We start from the raw sequence: 22,388 nt of genomic DNA on the forward strand, positions 1-22,388 counted from the left end.
TTATTGCCAGAAGGCCTGTATGCTGTGGATATTAAGCCTGTATGGCTTTTTTCAATGCTAGATCCAAGGGTGGTAAAAGAAACACCTCCTTCCCCAACTGCAGCAGCAAAACGAAATCCACTAACGAAATGTGAAAACATAAGAAGACCCCTGCCAAACTATCTCTCTCAGACTGTGCTCTTCGATTGAGGTTGCATGATCCCTTACCACCCCCATCACCCCTGTCTGTTAGAATCATCCTGGATCCACTCTTGTTTTTGGAGCTGAGCATAATGTTTTTGCTTCAATCTTCTGAAGACCACGGTTCAAATCCAGATGTTGGATTTTTTTACTCGACTCCTTGATTAAACCTCACATGATAGTTAGGCGAGACTGGGGACATGGTACTGCCACCTACCTGCAATATCTAATTCCGAATTCTAAATTGGGATAATGACAGAAATGAAATAAAAAATCAAATTAGTCTACAGCCATTAAAATCATTAGGAGCATGGTAACATGAGAACAAATTGTTGCTACAGTTCGACAAGGTGCCCGTTTTATCAATGTTTTTGCAATTAATATAATTATTTTGCTCTTTCTTTTAATTACTGTTTTTGTTGTCTGGTTTGAAGTGTTGCTATGGAGTCCTGATTGTTGTTATATTCTATGACTGTTGTTTTGAATACATACTTATGTTTTTTTTTTTTTTTTATAGTCTTGTTCAATTTGTAAAGAATGCCAGAGTAAATCTTTGTAAAGAAAAGTCCTTCCCACACTATCAGATTGTCTTTGAAAAACAACTATTGTATGCCCATATATGGTCATGATGTGATATCATCATGACTATATTTAGTCTTGCTACATGTTTTTAAAGTCAAATCAGATTCGATAGTTTGGACCTGGGCTTTAAGTATGCTAAATAACTAAACTGCAGTGTTCTCCCGCAGTTGTTTTAGCCATCAATTTTAACAGTAAAATAACTGGACAGCCATTAAAAATTTTGAGATTGTAAAATAATAAATCCACTGATTAGGCCTAGGTAATTTAGGCTGTCCTTCTTTCAATATATGAACATCATTCGAGTTTATACCTAGGCTATAGAGTACTACAGTCGTGTCGTCACAACACACGACATTAATGTGTGAACGATCACATAACTTACCTACAGTACAACTTATGGCGTATGCGGGACATATGAGCTATGTGCTGGCACCATACTATGACGTACACCAGCGTGCTTCAGCATACTCTTTACACACTGTATACAAAATTTACCCATAAATTATTTGACGTACACCAGTATATTCGCCAAATTTTCCATACGTCGGCATACGCTGGCTAAATCGTCAAGGTGTGACAGGGCTTTTAACAACTATGCATTAGAGAAAGAAGTAATTCATTGATAAAAACCAGGATGAGTCAGGATATGAGTGAGTATTAAATAAATTCTTGCATTGATGCGCGGCTGATTCCTTCTTCACCGATAATGCATTGCGGTAACAATGATGTAATATGCTTGGGTGCTCTATTATTGCACATCATAAGTTTTTTAAAGATGATACACATGTGTAAATTATTCCTAAATCTTTACTTTTTTAAGATCAAGACCAGTGGTGAAACAATAAAACCGAAGGTAACGTTTATTTTATTAGTTTCCCCTTTATTATCTCCTTGTACACTTTGTTCATAGGTATATCAGTAGAAAGAAAAGTTAAACAATTTTAACTCAATTCATGCATGTCTTGTATTAATTTTGTATTAATCTTACAATGAATCCTAAATAATTCCTGGTAAAAAAAAATGAAAATATTTTTACAAAATATTTACTGTATTTTACTAGGGCGGTCTCATGTATTAATAAAGCATCATCTTACATCTGATCATGTTTTAATTGAAAAAAATTATCCCATATGTCTACTTAATTACAAATTCATTAAAACCAAATACTGTATACTTGTTTATATATAATTGTCACACACATACAAGGCACTATTTATTTCTTATCAGCAAATATAAACTATTTGAAATAGAAATACGAAAAATGCCAATTAATTGATTGATTATAAGCTGCTATCACTTCAAAGATTGCTGTTTTTAAAAAAATTAACCAATATTAATAATACCAGTAATAATGATACACTTTATATAGTCACATTGGTTATTGATAAAGTCTTTTTATAATATTGGCTCAAACCAGCTGTGGACATTAGGCTGCTAATCTTAAAAAACCCAGTGATATAGTAACTCAAAAAAATCATTGATGTCAATACAATATCATCTTTTTAGGATCATTTCCACTGTTACAATGTGCTTATATGGTAAAAACCATTCTTTCCTATTGTGGTCAAGAATTCCATTACACATTTTTGAAAAGTGATATCAGAATCCTATTTTTTAATACAAATTTCCATCATTAAAGATGTATTATAAGTAATATTTGCCCAAATTAGAATTTGAAGAACTTGAGACTTCGGGTATACTATACAGATATATAATACTTGACCCTCTTCATCTGGCCTAGTCGGGAATAGTCAAACCTAGTCAAATTCACCGTTTTGGACCAATACATTTTCTTGTTTTTTGCATGGAATTACTTTTAAACAACTAAATTACTTGTAGGCACAAGACTAGAGTGCGAACTCAAAAGTATTTGATCACCCACACTCTGTAGAATATGAGTACAGGTAAAGTTGTTTAAGTCAACTTTGCCTAACTCGAATAAGTTCTAAGTCAATCTTATTTTACATGGCTAATTGTTGTGTTTTCCATTTATTAACCATCTGTATGTCAAATTTTATGCAAGTCGAAACAATTTTTCAATGTCATTGTGGATTTGACTTAGGCAAGTTCAACTGTATTCCAAAAGCCCAATTCATCAGAATTTAAATACTGTACTTAAAATTGGAACTTGACTTTAAAATTTGACATTTCAGCAAACAAGATTTCTTGACTTTCCTCATGAAAAATAAAATTGCATTGAAAATTGTCTGTATGTACTAATGATGCTACTCTTGCTGGTACTGACTTCTCGGCGCTCTTGTGGAAGCGTACAAACAATTTAGTGGGTACTCTGATACAAATCCATATTTAGAAAGCACTCTAGTATTTTGGTGATATTTAGTCTGGCATCAGAAATAAAGACAGCCATTTAAAACTTCGTCCACACTATGAAATATGCGACAGCGTATCTATAACTTGCCCGTTTGGCATTCTAGTTTGGACAGAGCTTAAATAAGGTACATCTAACAACATGAATGAGTGCATGCACAGACCTACTAAAACAATAACTTCAGTTGTATAGTATTATATGGGAATGAAGCTTGATATGTGTTTACATTTCCTACTAAATATCACCTTTTATAATTTATTTACAATAATAATACTTTATAAAAATAATAGTCATTTTACAGTTAATCATAATAAAGATATTTTCCAAATAGATAAATAAGAAATTTTACAATAAATGTGTTATTGTAGGTTTATATTCTTTAGATTGATAAATACATTCTTAATTAAACCTTTTAAGAAAAAAGAAAACCCATTTTTACTCAAGTAATTAAAAAAGAAATTACTTTAAGCAAGATTTTTTCCCTCGGCCTTACCACCATCTTAATTTTCCTCACTGTGAAAATTATCTGGTAATCCTATAATTCAAATATACAAAACAGGTCAAATTTTGTTGGTGCTATTAAACCCACAATTTACTTAGCATTCATTCTTTCATGATACATTTTATCTATCATTTTTGAAGAGGATAATTGTATCCACAATGGATGGATTTGTTGTAAAGTTTTAAGAAAATGTCAGTTTCACAGCTGAAAAATGCACCTGTAATCGGTGGCTCTAACATTATACAGTCACTCATATTTATTAAAAAAAGCATCACCAGTGTTTTGGCCTGTTTTATTTTGTTAATTGTAATAGGTACAGTAGAAATAAATATGAATAAAGATTTTACATTCATACTTTGGTCATTCATTTTCCAAATTTTTCCAGTGTACGTCTAATCATCTTTTTAAAGTTATATTTTCTCTTGCTTAATACTTGCAAAATATTTATACTAAACTCTACTTTAAAGTAATAGAAATTGGAATGTTCTGAAGTTTAAGCTCCTTAACTTAATTAAAAATCTTTTCTGACTCCCTAGCTAAAGTCAAAATCAATTAGAAATTGTTTATCGTAAAGATGAATTCAGTAGAATTTCATGCTAGTATACAGTACCTTAAATTTACATGCATGCTTCTAAATGCCCACCTCCCCCCTCCCCATGTGGCGTATTTAAAAAAAAATTACTACCATATTAACCGTCTGTCAGAAGATACATTTTCAATGCATGTTTGTTTAACACTATGAATATACTGTTCATTCAAGGCAATTGAAATGTTAGTTCACTTTCAGGAATCGATGCCTTTAGGAGGGCAGGAAATGTGCGCATGATCTATACATGTTTTGCATACTTTTGTTTTGTTAATAATGAGAAACTAACAAGTTGAATGATTATATTTTGTATGCTGTATAATTTGTTTTGTGTGCTACTATACATTATCATAATGCTTATGGTATAGTATTGGTCTCTATTACTGTGATATATGTATTATTTGATTGTTTTTTTTGTTATTCAATAAATATTCTCTGATGACCATTAAAATTATTGGTACGTAAAACAAGACCTCATTCAGTTTTGTGCTGTAATTGCTCTTGTGATAAATGAATTATTGAAGGCCAAATAAAAAGAATAATTGTATTTTTCAAATGCTTGTCTTTTGCCCTGCATCAGTGTTTTTTTTTTTGTTTTTTTTTTGTTATTTGTTAGATCAAAACTTTCTCTTTTTAAAGAAGTGATTCCTAAAATACAGAATAACTATTTTGTTTGTAAATGTGTAGTTATCATACAATTATTGAATTATTGAGACCATGCATACCTGGGAAATGTATGTCACATTATGGACATATTTTAAACAAAGTTAAAACACCTCTGAATTTGGTATGACAACAATATTTGTCATTAAAAATAATATAAAATGAAAGATGATTTGTTATTATTAAAAGAATCATTTAACAAACTGTTTTATAGAGCCATTAGCACTGTAGAGGAACCATGCTTGTATGAAGGCACTATTTCCTAGGCCTGGAATTAATAGTTGGGCCGGTGGGGGCAGTTGGTGCAATGGTTGAGGTTCAGGATTATGACCTCAAAGTCAGGGTTTTGAACTTTTGCTGCGCTGATTAGCTGCTGAAACTTTATGGGACACACCCCAGGGAGCTGAGTATGTGTTTCATAGGTATATTTTTTGAATCCAATTAACAGGGTAATAATAATGTTATATAAATGCCTTAGAATGGTTTGCTATATAAGTCTACCATTATTATTATAATTAATAGCCTTGCCTTCGTTCGAACTGGCATAGATACGGATGAATGGATGTGTATGTACTAGTTAGATATTATGACATAGTTTGACGCATTTTTTGATACATGTCATATAACAACAGTGTCTTCTGCATCAGCTTTCTACAAAAAATAACCTGCATGCATGAAACAAGAATCTTATTTTATGCATGTATCATAGACTGAATATTAAAGTGTGATTAGGGAAATGTTTATTTTTAATACAAATCTTGTATAATAATTAGTAATATGTACAAACGCAATGTAACATGATATTAGGCTTGGCCTTCCATCATTACATTGATGACCTTTGACCTAACTAACAAGGTGCTTGAATCAAGGTAGGGGAAGCATTGTGTCTTTCAAATCTCTGTTAATTTAATTAAATTACTGTAAAAATCTGATTTTTGATAATTATTTATACTATAATTTGTTTATTAACATGTTTTAATATATAGGCTTTATAAAAATATCAATATTTATTGATTTCTTTGATGATGTTGCTATGGTGATGAATATCTGGTAACATACTGTACTGTACTTACAAATCTTATTTACTATGTATAAAGAAGTTATTAAGTTCCTTGATGTATGTTTCAGAAGTCCCATAAACACACCATAGTTTATTAAGTTCTAATATCTCCCTAATGCTCTGGTTTGCTTCGTGGTTCTGCCACGATATCGTACGGTTTTGGGACTAACGAGAATGTAACCTCTCCCTCCAAGTCCGGCTCGACGTTGTCTGGCATCCGGAACGTATACGCTTGTAGTAAATTTCCAATCAGGAGAAAGAGCTCACACTTCGCGATGTTCTTTCCGATGCAGATACGTCTGCCAGTTGAAAATGGCATGAAGTGTGGGAATTCAGATGGCTTCTTCATCTTGCCCTCGCTGTTCAAGAATCTTTCTGGAAGAAATTCATGCGGCCTATCCCAGGCCTCTTCATCGTGGTGAACAGCCCATATGTTCGCCATCACTTGCGTACCTAAAGAGAGTGATAAATATTGATTCTGTGTTATTTTCTGGATAATTTTTTTTCAGATGTTACTGCATAACACCTTTCTTGTATAAAATCTTGGGAACAAAAATTGGAACAAGTTTTTTTTGTTGGCTTTAATTCTTATACAACAAGAAGTATCTCACACTGTAAAGTAGGAACAGTGTGTGTCCAGCTTCATATAATTTTGGATTAGACTTAGTGTGACAGTGCATGCTTGGTCAAACAACTATTCTCTAATTAATTACTCTTTTCTTAACTTGTAATTATTTTCATTAGCCTCATTCAAATTGTTTTAATGGCTTTGGAAAGTAGTGCTGCACTGACTGAAAGTTCTTTATAGATGTTAGTAAATATGAAAACAAATTATGACTCCATGTCTGACAGATATTAGACAGTAGTTTTGTTTAATCAGACAAAAATGTGATCAAACATTTTTTAATCTGATAGTGTACAGTCAGGCCAGATTAAATATTGTTAATAGTAAGGCTGGTGGTTCAAGTTGTTAACTGAGAAAAACAATCCTGGCCCTTGTATGATTTGAACCAAGGTCCCTGGAATTGAAATGACAGCACTTTAACCACCAAGCTATTGTGATTCTCAATTCTAAACAGTACTGAATAATATTGATGAAGACGATACATAAAATAAACATAGATCTGAAACTATACATGCAGTAGAAATATGTCGTGAGTAGTAGAAAGTAATAAAACTGTATGTATGATAGTACAGTTGTGTCCTTCACAGTAGCCAGACGTGCAAATTGAGATCAGACAACAGTTAGATCAGCTACCCCATGCTGTAAAAAGTCTCTTTCTACTTGAATACTACAAATAATTCTACATGTTAATGATGTATGATGATAGAAACCCAGGCTGGATATTGCAAATGTGGATGTTATTCTACACTATAAACAGTCAGCTTTACATGAGTCACATAAACATACAAACCTGTATAATAATTATGAATTATGATAATATATAATGAATTCAAGGCGTAATAATGATTGTGATTTGATATAAATAAAGGTCATGACATCACGAAGACTGTTTGTATAAAACCATAGGAAAGTGCATTCTGAGAGAAAAAATACCAACAACAATAACACATTACAAGCTAAAAGTATTTGCAAAGATGACACACAAGATATTCAGAGGTGTACAAGAGAGGTCACGGTTTGTTCTCATCTACCTTTGGGTATGTAATAACCCCTGAGAATTGTGTTCTGTGAAGCTGCATGTGGAATGCCGAACTCGATGGTTGCTCGAAAGCATTCCAATATTGTTGCCTCTGTGGGATAGAAATTCGTAAACATTGTGGTTAGTGTTGTTAGCAGGAATGAACTGATTTATTCCCACCTTTTGGTATGTGAAATCCTCTAACGTTTGTATCTCTTGCGGCAGCGTGCGGAACTCCCAATATAGTGAGGGAACTGTAGCGAAGAATCTCATAGACTGTAGCTTCTGCAAAGTTTTGGAAGGAGATAACAAACATCACATAGAGAGAATGTCAGGCTACAGTACACAATAGCAAGCCATGCTAATTATGCTACAAATAATTAAACTGTTCTGCACAAGTTAGTGTCATTATGGTTTGCACATGTCAGTACATTGTTGATAGTACCTCACAAGTTAGTATCTTGATTTGACAAGTTAGTGTACATTACTGTCAAGATTTAATTGTTAATTATAAATTTTCCGTTAAATAGTATCAAAAAAGTATATTTCAGTTGTTTGAGGGATGTTAATGAAACATTTAAAGGATTAATCAGGTTAACAGCAGTCATTTATACAATTTAGATTCTGAATGACAATTTACAGATAATTCTGAATTAATGAACTACCATAGAGTTTCAATTAATTATTTTAGTAAATGACAGGGTATGACATTTAATTTTTCCAAGTACAATATATATTATAGAGTACACTGAAAAAAAATGGAAATTATTCAATGCAGATTTGAAGATACACAAGCAGCCAAAACAATTAGAGAAACATTTAAAAGTAGTAGAGTTACAGTAGGGTTACAAGTTCATTAGCATTCTAACCAAGTGTCATTTCAAGCAGATCATGCTCTTAGAACAAAGCAAAAACTAAGCATATATCTCCTAAGCATACTTAGTACATTGTGTTCAAATAGTGTCAATCACAATGTGCATTGTTTATATCCTCACCATGACAACTGTGATCATAATCACAAATCTCATAATCATTATCAAAATCACTGTTGTCAAATTTTGTGGTGATTATTGTAAAGTACATCATCCTCATCATTATCCACATCTCCCTTATCTTAATCATCATCATCATCTCAACATTATCATCAGCATCATCATTATCATCTTTGTCATCTTTATCACCATCTTTATTATCATCTTAATCATCATCATCATCACCATCACTTTCTTCATCCTCATCATTCTACCTATGTGTACTTGTTTTTAGTAAGTTTATAAGATATTTTTCTTATGGTGGTCTTACCCAAATATGGCATATCTTGTCTATGCTCCAAGTTGAGTTGTCCATTTGGTCCAACAATTCTATCTAGTTCATCATGAATCAAAGCTTGTTTCTTAGGAAATGCTGCCATGTACAATAATGCCCATAACAGAGTGTTAGCAGTTGTGTCTGTTCCTGAAAAAGCCCAATCATATTACAATATTAACAACCTGACCCAGTATTGTGTTACAGTTTAGCAAGCTGCTCTCTCACTATATAGAGCTTAATATATTACGTGTAAGTTGAATTTTGAATAATATTAATTTGATTACCTGCGAAGAAGATAAGCCACATGTTGATGATGACATGTTCCGGTGTCAAGAGATTAAGCGAGTCATTATCTTCATTCCGTGTTGCTTCCTTTGTTGCCATCAGGAGTGCATCCAACATATCACGGATGTTGTCCTCGTCAAATGTTGCAAAATGCTGGATGTATTTCTTCATAAGGATTTTATCACGCTTGTCCTTGGCTTTGAAGAGCGCATCAAACCATTTGTTGGGAAAGTGTCGGAGCCACGGCAGTGCATTTACCGGATGTATAGGCGAGATAACTTTCATTATCTCCGCTGAATAGTCCAAAATTTCTGTTAGTTCTTCATCGCCGCGCTCGTACCGCTCTCCAAACACCAGATTGCATAGAATGTTCAAGGAAGCTAAATGTAAGTCCTCTTTTGGATTGAAAGGCTTTGAGTTGTGACTTGCAAATTGTTTTACCAATGACATTGTCTCTGTTGTGATTTTGTTTCCAAGGCTTGTGTTGTTAATCACTCTCATAGCGTTCTTGCATAGCATCATATGAAGTTTCCATTGTTTATGGTCTGTACACGTCATAAATCCTTTGCCGTTGACAAGAAACTCTAGGGAGTAAATCTGCGGTCGATTACAGATTTCAATCCCACTGTACGCTTCCTTAATTACATCAGCACTGTTCAGAACTACAACTCGTTTCGATCCCAGTTTGAAACTGAAAATGTCTCCGTATCTCTTCGCCAGAGCTATCATACTTAAGTGCGGATTTTTCATGCTAATACTGAGAGCATTCCCAATGATCGGGAAGGAGGATGGTCCTGGTGGTAACCTCCGGATGTTGTAGTCGTACTGTTCCTTCAGGTAGTACATAGCACAGAGTGCTGAACCGCAAACAGATGCGGCAATAATCATCATGATTTTGGCAGATTCTGTGAAGTAATAGTACTTTATCCAACTAATTCTGTAAGAATAAGTACATATATATATTTCTTAATAAAAACAAAATGTTAATAGTTTGCACCCAATTAGCTGTTTTTACATTGCATTTCCATTAAAAATATAACCCAGAAGTATACTTTACTGTATGTATAAATTTGTCAGATGAATGTGAATTCTAGCTAAAAAGCAATTATGATAATATCTGTTTGCTGCCCTCTTTTGTTGTAAAACTTTATTCTTTACTTCATCGTAAATTATAGATAATATACTATCTGCTGGAAGTTCAAAAAGTTAAACATAAATTTGAACTGCTAATTTTTTATATTTAAGTTTGTTTCAATAATTAATTAGCATCAAAATAGTTTCCTTTCCAATAATTAGAACGTATAAATTATATTATTCTTTGCACATTAATCCTTAACTTGCCTTAATATAAGGGTTGTTTAGCAAAAATACTATACATCAGCAAAAACTGAATTTTTGAATGCTATGTCTTATTAAAATTTTAAAATTTAATTGATCCTTTATAAATGAGCAATGCAACTTATCAAGAAACAAATTTATTTGTATTTTGGAATACAAATAATATAGTAATAATAAGTATATAATAATGCTTAAACTTTCCAGAGTTACTATAGAAGTTACCTATATTATGAAAGTTTAATGATGAATACATTTTTAGGTTATGTTTTTAAAGAAAAAATTAATGTGATTTCTCTAATTTTTAGTTTGTTTATAAAAAAACATTCATATTCATAGTAACAATATTAATAATTGTGCTAACCAAAATAAGTGTCTGCTGCCCTCTAGTGTCCAAAAACTTTTTAAAAGTTTTGGAAAATGTTTAGTTTTAAAGTAAGTAGTACAAATACATGTTTTCTAATTTTGTAAGTTTTATGTGCCTCTTAATTAAGTAATGAATCATCATTTTTGTATGAAATTACATTAAAATTTAATGACTTATTTAGTAAATTTAATACTTTTTTTTTGTGTAAAACCATATAAACTGACAACTAATTATGCTTTGATAATTTTCAAAGCATAATTCGATTTCCCTTTACAGTGTCTTCTTAATCTTTCTAATTAGATTCTTTATGTAAGTATTCTCATCGTTTGATTAATGCTTTTCTACCAAAGGAATGTTTATTTATGTTCTACCATTTTGAGTATAATTATTTTTTCAACACTAAAGAATTGTGTTTGGTGTCATTGACTTTCACTGATTTATTCTCTATTGGACCTAGTCAGGATGCTATCATGTGCTAATTTTTTGTTAAAGAGTTGTCAACAATGTTTTTGACACATTAATTAGGTGAGTTGAATGGCCAAACGGTTAGCATGGGCGACGCAACCTACAGCCATAATATCGGCGCTGGTTCAAACGGCACACTTGCCTCTGGTTTTGGTGGTAGAACAAGTTTTCTTGGATAAGGACTATAAATGCCCAGTGTATACAATGGCTCGTGTGCACTGTAAAGAACCTAGTACATCATTCGAGATGAGTAGGGGAATACCCCGGTGTACTGGAACAGACAGCCCCTGTGGTGGACGACAAGAGTAGCTGGTACCGGGTTACTGGGGAGCACACACACAAAATGACCCTTTGGGGCGAATAAAGTCATTGATCGAGTTCCTAGTCCACGCATCAAGCGTCCTGAGCATCTTTTTTGATGGATACAACGCTACTGTATTTAAAACTTCACTATTTATTATTTTTTATATCATTGTAGTAAAACTTTCGAAGAATCGGTGCTAAAAAATGATAGGGTTTGATAAAGAAGCTTTCGAAGAATTTGCATTCCAGTGTGGTTGAGATTTTTACTATTCAGTGCATCTGAGTTTAATATGTCGTAAACAACTGTTCAACAGATAGTATTTAGGGTAGTGTCCTTGTTAAGATGGCTTCTACCCATGAAGGTAATTAGGAAATAATGTCTCATCTCTCATCAGATTGAGTACTTTTCCGTCATCAGGAAATTAATTTTTTTTGACACAGACCGGACAGTGTAAGGCGGATTGGTGATTGATTTAGTGATGCTACACTGTCACTTCCAAATCATGTTACCCTTTCAGGTTTTGCGCCTTCGGCTACTTCAGAAATTACCCCACGGTCATTTCATACAAATTGATTTCATTATTGAATCATTATAATCAAATTAATTAGATATATTTCATGGATGAAATACAATATGTAGACTGTGTCAATATCGTTAAATAATTCTTGCTAAGTTTTTTTATGCTTGGTCTCATTCAGAATTTGGGTTTTTATGGCAGCAGAAAAAATTCCAAATCATGAAGTTTAGTTTATTATTGTAAAACAATAGATAAGAGTATGACATACAGTGTAAGGAAAAACTCAACTAAAGTAAATGTTTACAGTGATACAAGAGAAATTTGGGTGTTTGGAGTTGAAATACTTGTCTAATATTTCCTCAAAACCAATTACTGCACTTACTTAACAATGTTATGCCAATTGTTTTAGATATAGTTAGATAGGCCCTATATCTAAATTAGTATAATAATAATAATAATAATAACAATAATAATAATAATAATAATAATAATAATAATAATAATAATAATAATGATAATAATAACAACATTATTATAATATATCTTTGTAAAGATTGTGACAGTGACGGTATTTAGTGGAGTGAGTAACGTTCATATGATGGTAGATATATGTTTTGGAATATAAACTGAGCTACATGATGTTTAAATTCAGTGACAAACTAAAATATTGTGAAGGGCTCTCCATTCTCAAATTCAAATCCTACAAATAAATTTATTTTCTTAACGATCTTGGAATATCATATCATATACAGTAGGTAGGCTATACAATACAATAAATCCCACAGGCTGTCAATGTTGATGAATAAACTTACGTCTAGATGTACCTAAAACTTAAAATCAAATTATACTACATGAAAAATTCACTTATAAATTTTAACTTATAACAAGGAACCCAATTCAAATGATATTTTGTAATGTATCTTAACTAAAGATAAATTAATGTATTAAGTAATTATCACAGTTATTATTGTATCACTTTTTTCCCATCATCCACAATTTTTATTATTGTAAACTTGGAGCAAATCCATAACTTTCGAAATAGCCTACAATTTTTTGATATGAAAACTCAGGAAATAAATGAACTTAGAAAGTCTATGTTAATAGAAATTTTAAATAATCTTTAATTCTCTTTAAGTAGGTATCAATTTAAGAATCCCCTGAGTGCCGCACTGCTTTAAAGTGAAAAGTATTAGCAATAACCATATTTTGATCTATATTTAGACATTAAATTTTACAAGATAGAGGTGGCAAGACATGAAGTATTTATCTTAAAATTTGGATAAAATTGACTTTAGAAGTAAACTTTTCTCATTATAAATTAAACATTTCCTGTAATATTTTTTTCTTTTAGGAACAGATAAAAAAAAAGAATACTCAAATTTGTAGAATTTTAAGAAAAAGTAGATATATATTCCTTGTAATTTTGGTAAAGTAAAGAGTATTATAGTAATAATTAAACTTGTTATATAATTAGGCAGAATTACAAACAAAAATGTAACTTATGCATAGCCTACAGAATAGTACATAAAAAATACAAACTTACGTCTAGATGTACTTTGTTTATGTACAAAATCAAAGTTGATTAAGTTCCATTAGAGCTAAATCAGTTGGTGTTTTTTTTTTTAATCACTGTCCAATGTCTTCGTAAGTAAAGACGACTGTTACCTATGGTTGACTTTAGTGTACTGACGTTGTATGGCTGTGTCAGAAAAGCTGCTCCGATTTAACGTAGGGTACTCTATCCAATAACCTCTTTGACACCCTTCTTGAGCTCTGATTGCTGGCTGACACTTGAGCGAACCCTTATATGCTGTCATATTGTGATCCCAAACTGGGCCATAGCCTACTTAGCAACCACAGCCAGCCAACCACCCAATCACTACGTGGACACCTATTTATGACATGCATTTTACTGCCCTCCTACTGGCTGTTAAGTCCTTACACCTTTATCTGGCTACCCTAACTGTAACCCAGATCTGTATTTTTCTGTATGGATAATCTAAGCCTTTATTTGGGACATGACCTTCAATCAAGGTTGCTACATTGTGTGTTATGTTATAGACGTATATTTTGGCAATCTATCGTTTAGAATTGGTGTACTAGGAGGGGTTTTCTCTGACTATTTGTTTAACCTTGATTTTTTTTTTTCCTTCTGGGAATAAATTGTACCTGATAACAATAGTTATGGCTTCCCATTCTTGATAGGAAATATAATGGCGTATTGGATGATAAAATTTTCATAAAAACTACAGTACAGTACAGTTAACTGGTGCTCCTTTTTCTATCAAGTATCTTGATCATTTTTCGGAAAAGGTACACTATATAAATCTTAGTGTTATATTATTTCATAGTTTAATACATTTTTTAACATTAAAATAAATTAAAAGTCATTAAAATCACTAGTTTGGCAGATATATTGTCATGTAATTAATTTAAGTATTTTGTTTCAAAAATATAGTATTGTGAAAGAGTAATTAGTTATTAAAAAATATTTTTCTTAAATGGGAATTCTGCTGAATTTTGGATTAATAGGTAAATGCCCTAGTTCTCAATGCATTTAAATAAATTTATTTGTCCGGGTCACTTCCAACTATACCCTGGAATTAAATTTGACATCAGAAATAAAATTCAATGGCCATTTGATTGATGCCACTGATGTAAAAAATGAATTAAATCTGCCTGAGTGATCATGACCATAGGTTTCAGGGCTATAGTTTCCTACCAAGCTGACCAGTTGTTTGAAGCGTGAACTGTAGATAAAGGAATCGGCAGTAAAATCATGATGCATAAGCGTCAGTTATTACAGAGTAAACAGTTTCTGAAATACTTTTCCGGTCACTCTGCTGATTAAATCTATAGTTTGAACAATAGGCAGTTAAAGCATTCAGGTGGATGAAAAACTAGGACGCAGAGGGGAACCGTCAGCTGAATCACTTTTGATGAGGATGTTATCAAATAAACTAGATAAAGGAAAACAGGTCGTCAGTTACACCCATCAATTTACTACATAGTCAGTGAGGTGGATCTTTAACATTGCCAGCCACAGATCTGCTTGTTTTCTCTATTTTTGTTGACTGTTGGCACTGGCTTGCGCCAACCATGCGTTTGGTCTGTCAGTCTTCTACTTAAGTGTGGAAATTGACTAGATTACATTCAAGTACAATATGGCCAAATATAAACAAAAAAATGTTTCTTGTACTATCTCATATCTTTTTTGTTGCCTCCTTTTTTTAAACTTTCACTTAGCACAAAATACACAGATTTATAATCCACACATCCTCTTAAGCCATAAACTTTCACTGGTGTATAGGCTTGGCATATGTGTATGTTCTATGTGTATGTGAAGGGAAAACATTAAATATAATTTTTTTTTTGTATTTAAAGATCTCAAAAATCCCTAATAAGACGCATGTTTTTTGTTTGTTTGGCCTAAATTGTAAAAAAAAAAAAAAAAAAAGATAAGAGTTTGTAACTGGCAATACTCACTATATTTTCAACTAAAATAGCAATTTCTCTGGACTCCAAGAAATATTTTTGATATTTTTTTTTATTTGGGCATCAATACAAAAGGGGGAGATTTTAAAAAAGCTTTTGGTATATTTTTGTACTATTGTAAAATAAGGACTGAAGATACTTATTGATTGACAGGGTTGTAGCAAATGAAAACTAATGGTGGGAATAGATATTTTGAGGGTGGGTGCGTGATAAAATTGGTAAACTCTAGATAATATGAGTGGATTTTAAGGATGGAAAAATGGGTTAATAAGGGTGGGTGGAAGGCCATGAAATTAGCTTTAGACTGGGTGGAAAACTTCAAGGCGGGATTGACTGATTAATTTAATTAACATGTACAGAATATGTTGTCAAAATACCTTTGAACATATAATTTCACTATTTATACCTATAATTGATTGGTTAATTGATTGATATATTGATTGATTGGTTGTTCAGTTGATTGATCCAACAGATTTACATCAAAAAATTAAACTGTCTAATGTTCTACTTAGTATCATTATGAGATTTAAAGATTGGAGATTTTTTTATTCATGAGAAAAAAAAAATTCTGAGGTTTTTACTTGATTAGGAGGCAACTGTCTTAAACCGTCATTCTGGAGTTCGACTACTATTGAAATTAAATTCCTAAATTATGATATGTATTTGGATATTCAGTAAAAGTTTGTCTTTGATTCACATGCATCTGGCTTGAACAAGACTTTGTTATACTTAAGTATTCATCTGTCATTGTCATAATCTACTTAACATTTGACTGTATTGTTTAGTATGAATCACATACAAAATGTTGTGTCACTAAAAAAAGAATTATCAACCTATTACTATTGCACTAAAAGTATACACCCACGTAGCGACCGATCCCCCAAAATAGTGTTTATGTTTGTATCTTGATAATTTGCCTGACCTACTTTTTGGTAGAATCAAAGTTTGAAATGTTGAATCTGATTATGATCTGACATTCTATTTGCTGTCTAAAACTAGAAATAAAAAAATGGGCTAATCTTCTAATTTTGATACTAGTAAAAGAAAGCTCTCTGATGGTTATTATGGGGTTTAAAAAGGGAATTAGGTACTACGCTCTAGCATAGAGCATAGATTTGTTATGTTATAATGAGTTATAATATAATAATAAACAGTAACAACAAATGAACTAATGTTGTTAACATAAAATAGTACTTTAATTTCTGAATTAATAGCACCTTTCATTGGTATTACTGTATTTATATTTATATTAATACTATTGCATGAGTGTTGTAATACTGTACCGTATCGATGTAAATTCAATTATGAAATTTTATTTTTCAAGTTTATTAGTTCAATATATATTATTATTTAAACAATTCATGTAGTATACATGTCTGAAGATTGTAATAATTTGTAGAATTTTCATTTAATATTTAATAAAGAGTTTAATATTAAAACGATAAGTCAACCGAGAATGCATTAGGAATTTTTTTGTTGTCAAAATGCTATTTTTAATATACGTGTATTTGGTATTCGATTAGTTGGATAATAAATACCAAAACCAAGGTCATTCTATATTTAGTTTCACTTGGGATTATACAGATTAAAAGTGATATTTTAAGATTTTAATTCAGTATTTATCCTACATCCTCTAGTCCCATTTTTATCATCAAAAAGGCAACACATTTTGGATGAAAAATACCATACCTTAAATACTTTGGAAAAATTATGGATAATATTTACCACCTAATTTACTACTACTATGCTACTAAAACTATTGTACCTGTTCCAGTATACAGTAACAAGTAAAGTTTTAGATAAACATTGTAAATTATTTTTAACTACTGCATGGAAAGAACAAAATGAAATATAATACTTTTCTATTACATGACTAATATGTTTTTTGTTTTGTTTTATTATTTTTTTGCTTTTTATTTATTTTCTTAAGTTAATGTCATTTAAATATATAAATGTTATCTTACTCTTTATGTATTTATACATATTTTATTTATTATTTAATTTTTATTTATTTACTCATTTTATATTATTATTCATACTTTTCATGTTTTATTTATCGCATGAATTAAGTTTTTAGTGATTTTTGTTGTTGGACACTCTCATAGTTGTGCCTCTGTTATAAAAGAGAAACACTGAAATTACTACTGGTGTAGTACTATTAGTCGATCTTGTACTGTGTTACTAATTGCTACAGTACTATACTCATATTAGTTCTACTGAATTTGTGACTATAAATAGCTCGCGACTCTAAAACTGTTGCCATTTACTTATATCTCGCTAGTTTCTTTGATTGTCTATTCTCAATTAGCCCATACTGCAGCTTTAGAAGGTCAACGTTAAGCCCTCCAAAAGCTTTCTAACACTTGTGGCTTAAACACCTACTCTGCACAGCGACAGTGTATGTTACGCGTGTGTTCGCAACGTCCACATTGCTACCATGTACATTACTTACTCTGGTATGTATCATATTTAATACTGTAGCGTATTGTGAAGTATATTTCATCCCATTAATTTTTCTGTAAAATGTATAACATGTGACCCTTTTAAATCAACAAATATTGTACAGGACACAGTTAATCAAGATTTTAAATGGTTTTTTTAATAGTTTACGTAAATTCATTAAATTTGTACTGTAGATGAGCTCTAAAAAGTAGCAGGATGGAAATCCTAGGATAGAAAGAATTAAAATTTTGAGTGGAAAAAAAATCTTGTTTATTTAAGATTAGCAAAAATAATATCAATGAAACTTAAAATAGACACCCTATTGTCAACAGTGAGAATTCACCTGTATGTTGTTAAGTATGGATTCTCAGAGCTAATAACAGTAAGTAGGCAAATCCTTGAGCATTTGCTTGGCTTACCTTAACTAGGTCAGCTGCTACTTGCTTGGCTTGAAGATAGCACCACCAATGTCAGCGAGGTAGTGGACTTCTTTAAAGAATGACTAGATTTCACCTGATGTTTATTTAAGTATTTAACTAACTTCAGTTTATGAATATTCATGAAGTGGATTGCTCTGCCTGATAGTGTGTGTATAATCCCTGTATGCTTATAAAACCGGTATTAATGTATTTTGCTCATTACATATCTACTTCTATTTCCATTCCAAACAGCATAGATGTTTCCTACTGATTTCCTTATAACTACTGTATGTCAATACTAAAAATAACCTGGAATGTTGTACGATGATATGTGGTCAGTGGATATATAATGTATTACTGTATGTCTATGAAACACAAAACTGAATAAATGAAACAATAATTATTTGATGAAGACCAATGCTGTACATACTATATTTATGACTCTTTTAAGCTTATAAGTCAACATCACTTATGTAAGTTTTTAACTAAATTAATTTATTGCTACTATATAATTTATACTATTTGTACGATTATTGTTTAAGTAAATACTAATTATGCATGTTAAATTCAAAGTAACTTATATAGTTTTATTATATCTACCTAGTTACCATACTTTTTTCACCAATCCTTCCCTGATAATATTGATTAATGATTCATGGTACCATACATGAACAGGTATGCTTTAATTTCCACATTCTAATTGACCAAAAATGTATTGTAGAGGCTAGAGACCTTTTGGGTATACCGGTAATAACCCCTTTTCAAGAATGTATGGCTATTCAATTCAGGTTTCATTTTCCATTCCATCAAACTCATTAAATACAAATTCTTTTCCTTGTGTTCAATCTTTGTAACCTTTATGTAAAAACCTTGGCATAAAAACCCAAACATTATTTGAATACTGATTTTCTGTAGAAACACAGGAAATTTGCCAGATTCGCTGATGACAAAATAGCACACAGGAATTAAACGATAAGTAGTAGTAAAAAATATAATGATGTAACATACTTTGGGTATGACTAAAGCCAAAGCAATTTTGGCTGTAGACTATTTAGGAAGGATGATAGTGCTTCTGATATAAGGGCCAAAGAGCACATACCTCATCAAAATATCCTGTTATATTAATTTTCCTGGACCCTTTAATGAACTACCTGTCTGTACTTGATCTTAAAGTACTGTTGTTGTGATAAATCGGGAAAGAAACTGGTTCATTTTCAACGAAGCGGATTTCAATATGTCAAAAGTTATTAAGAATATTGGTTTCAGCTTGTGTTTTTACTCCATTTCAGAAATGATTTTCCACGCAATGTTTGCTTTCTGGAATTTGACGGTCTAATTCAGACACAATACTTAAAAATGAACCAACCAAGTTGAGATATATTTTTTTTTATCAGACTTGTTAATTTTTTGATGATTCTTTCTGCCTATTTTGATTTCTGTGAAGTATTTGCAGAGCTGTGTGTACTCTGAAAGGTTTAAAGTGATTACTTTTGAAACTTTGTTGAAAGCTGAGGCTTAAGGAAACTGATGATGGCCACGTCTAGGCTGATTAGATCTGAAAGCTCTGTTCAAACTATGAGAACACTGTTGTATGCCCATATATAGTAATGATGTGCCTATATATGGTCATGATGTGAAGTCGTCATGACCATATTTAGTCATGCATGTTTTTGTCAAATAAATTAGATAGTCTGGACATTACTTTACCATATGTAAATCAACAGGTAACCATTTCAATGAAGTAGTTCAGATAAGAATTTGTGGTTGTTGAATCACTTGGCAATGTAAACCTTCGTACTCTCCTGTATGTGTGGTTACACTGATCCACGAATTAGAATAAGGATTACCTCTCCTTATGTTTCATGTAAGGACCTTATTAAGGTTTATTATTTCAATCAGCATGGGCATACATGGAATTAGGTCACAAAATGGGTTTTCCTTTCGTCACATTAATAAACGCATAGTGGTTTTCCAGAGAATGATGTGATGACGTGAATCTCTGGTCTCAGCCTACAGTACTGTACCCTGGGATCATGGGTGTGTCTGCCGGAACCCTAGCCTAAAAAAGGGAAATTAACCCAGACTACAGTATTGTATGAGTGTGATTCATTGGTTTTGTAATATCAAAGATGTAATAAACAATAGCGAGCGAGTGAGACAAGAAAGTTCACACGCACACACTTTCCCTCTCCATAACACAGACACACATACACATCAAGTTTGACTGTGGGATTGATGAGTGGGGTAAAAAAATCTGATGAAGCGACCTTATCCTCAAAAAGGTTAAACTTATTCCATTAATTCCCTTTTTTTTATAGCAAACAGTGAGGAATACACATCCTAAAACACACATTGTGGGTGGAGATATAGTATAGTAAAATTAGTTACCCCTACTAAAAACCTTGAATAATATAAATCACTTGAATCATGTCAACAGTGATTTACAAAACTATTAATACATTGATTTAAGTTATCATAAAACAACCTTAATTTAGTTACAAAACCAGAACAGTGAAAATTGACTAATATGTTAGATATACAAAAAGAAGTGTGTCCAAACTTTTTTCCTCTAGAGATTGTCTCTATCCATGTCCAAAATTGACAAATTTATCTTAGCCTAGTTTTGTACAGTCTTTAGGGTATTGTGAAGTAAGTGAGATAAGTACTCACTAAGTAGAGTTGCGTACAGCAATGACCAGTGATGACTTTTTAGTTGTTTAAACCTGGGATTCTCCAACTGTCAGCGTAGAGCCTTCCCACACATCCATAACTACAACGCAAGGGAAATGACCAGTTTATCGAGGGGATGCCTGGACTAGTTCATATCCAATATCAAGGTCTCCCTAATGTATATAACCAGTGTTGATTTTACTAAAGTTAATATCTTTTATATATTTTTCTTCTATATGGTCAGTGAACTTATTGATTTAAATTCTTGTGTTTTTTTTTCCTTCGAACGCATATAATTTATTTTAAAATTTATACTATAATTTTATTCCAATCTTTAAAAATTTTAAACTTGTATTATACAATATTGTAAAAAGTAATGCATGGTGCAAAATACAGAAAGTTAGAAACACAATAATGATGTAAAAAAAAGATTAAAAACCATAAGATTTCTTGGCAGGATAATAGTAGCAATTATATATGCTGTAAACAGTATTAAGCCATTTTAAGAGGCTATTTCATTTTTACTTTATTTTAATTTATGTATCTTTGTTGTCCTAATTTTCTTTTTTTTTTTTTTTTTTTTTTGTTGATTAAAAAATGTGAGGTCAGGTGTGTGATATTAACAATTCAATTTATTTGACATTATTCTTGATTATGAAATTATGAAAGCAGAGTTTTGAACTATTTCAAGAAAAAAAAAAGCAACAAAATTATTTTTATAGTGCTGGTATCTGAACTAGGACTCAGCTGACTGCTCATACTGTACACTGCAATGTGTGGATGGCTTTTAAACTTATGATCCTCAAACCTTGTAACCCTACAGCCCTTCACAACATTTCACTAGTAGTGAACTTTAGGTTAAGTGCTCAATACTTTCGGTGCAGTATATACATCTATTAAATGGTTTACTTGGTGGAATATGTCAATCTATAATGTTAAAATATTTCTTAAAATTTTATAATTAAAAAGGAGGTAAACAGTTTCAAAAGTTTTAATCAAAATAAAAATCAAAATATTAATGAGTCAGCAATTTCTTTTATTAGTTACAATATTTGTTTTTATTATAAACAAATGAAAAAGTATTTATTATTTTTCAATGACGAGTGGTTTCACTGTATGTTTGTTGACAACCTAATAAAGGTTAATGTCAGTAGGTTACAATCTGATAAATGCCAGTTACTTAATTAGTTAATGATTTATTTATTTTGTTTTAGAACTGATTAGACCTACATTATG

General features: G+C 31.5%; 1 protein-coding gene and 1 long non-coding RNA gene across 8 annotated transcripts in view; one reads left to right on the plus strand and one right to left on the minus strand.

The window, feature by feature from the left end:
• LOC117112720 overlaps positions 1-1,615 on the plus strand; it is a 5,704-nt gene extending 4,089 nt beyond the window's left edge. Inside the window, exon 3 of the long non-coding RNA XR_004446081.1 lies at positions 1,583-1,615. This is a non-coding gene — a long non-coding RNA (uncharacterized LOC117112720). The remainder of the gene's footprint in view (positions 1-1,582) is intronic.
• Positions 1,608-22,388, minus strand: part of LOC117112718 (steroid 17-alpha-hydroxylase/17,20 lyase-like) — a 28,345-nt gene continuing 7,564 nt past the window's right edge. The window contains exons 1-5 of one of the 7 annotated variants that reach the window (XM_033255859.1): positions 18,483-18,569; positions 9,138-10,075; positions 8,848-9,000; positions 7,726-7,830; positions 1,608-6,355 (exon numbers count right to left, since the gene is read on the minus strand). In XM_033255859.1, coding sequence (XP_033111750.1) covers positions 6,015-6,355; positions 7,726-7,830; positions 8,848-9,000; positions 9,138-10,029 — 1,491 coding nt within the window. In that variant the 5' untranslated portion in view covers positions 10,030-10,075; positions 18,483-18,569 and the 3' untranslated portion in view covers positions 1,608-6,014. Of the gene's footprint in view, positions 6,356-7,558; positions 7,658-7,725; positions 7,831-8,847; positions 9,001-9,137; positions 10,076-13,669; positions 14,079-18,482; positions 18,570-22,388 lie in introns of those variants that run through there. The other 6 variants (XM_033255862.1, XM_033255864.1, XM_033255861.1 and 3 more) reach the window with 6 other exon arrangements.

Source organism: Anneissia japonica, unplaced genomic scaffold (assembly GCF_011630105.1).
Source record: "Anneissia japonica isolate Jap-2015-1 unplaced genomic scaffold, ASM1163010v1 scaffold432_len584295_cov189, whole genome shotgun sequence".
NCBI lineage: Eukaryota > Metazoa > Echinodermata > Crinoidea > Comatulida > Comatulidae > Anneissia > Anneissia japonica.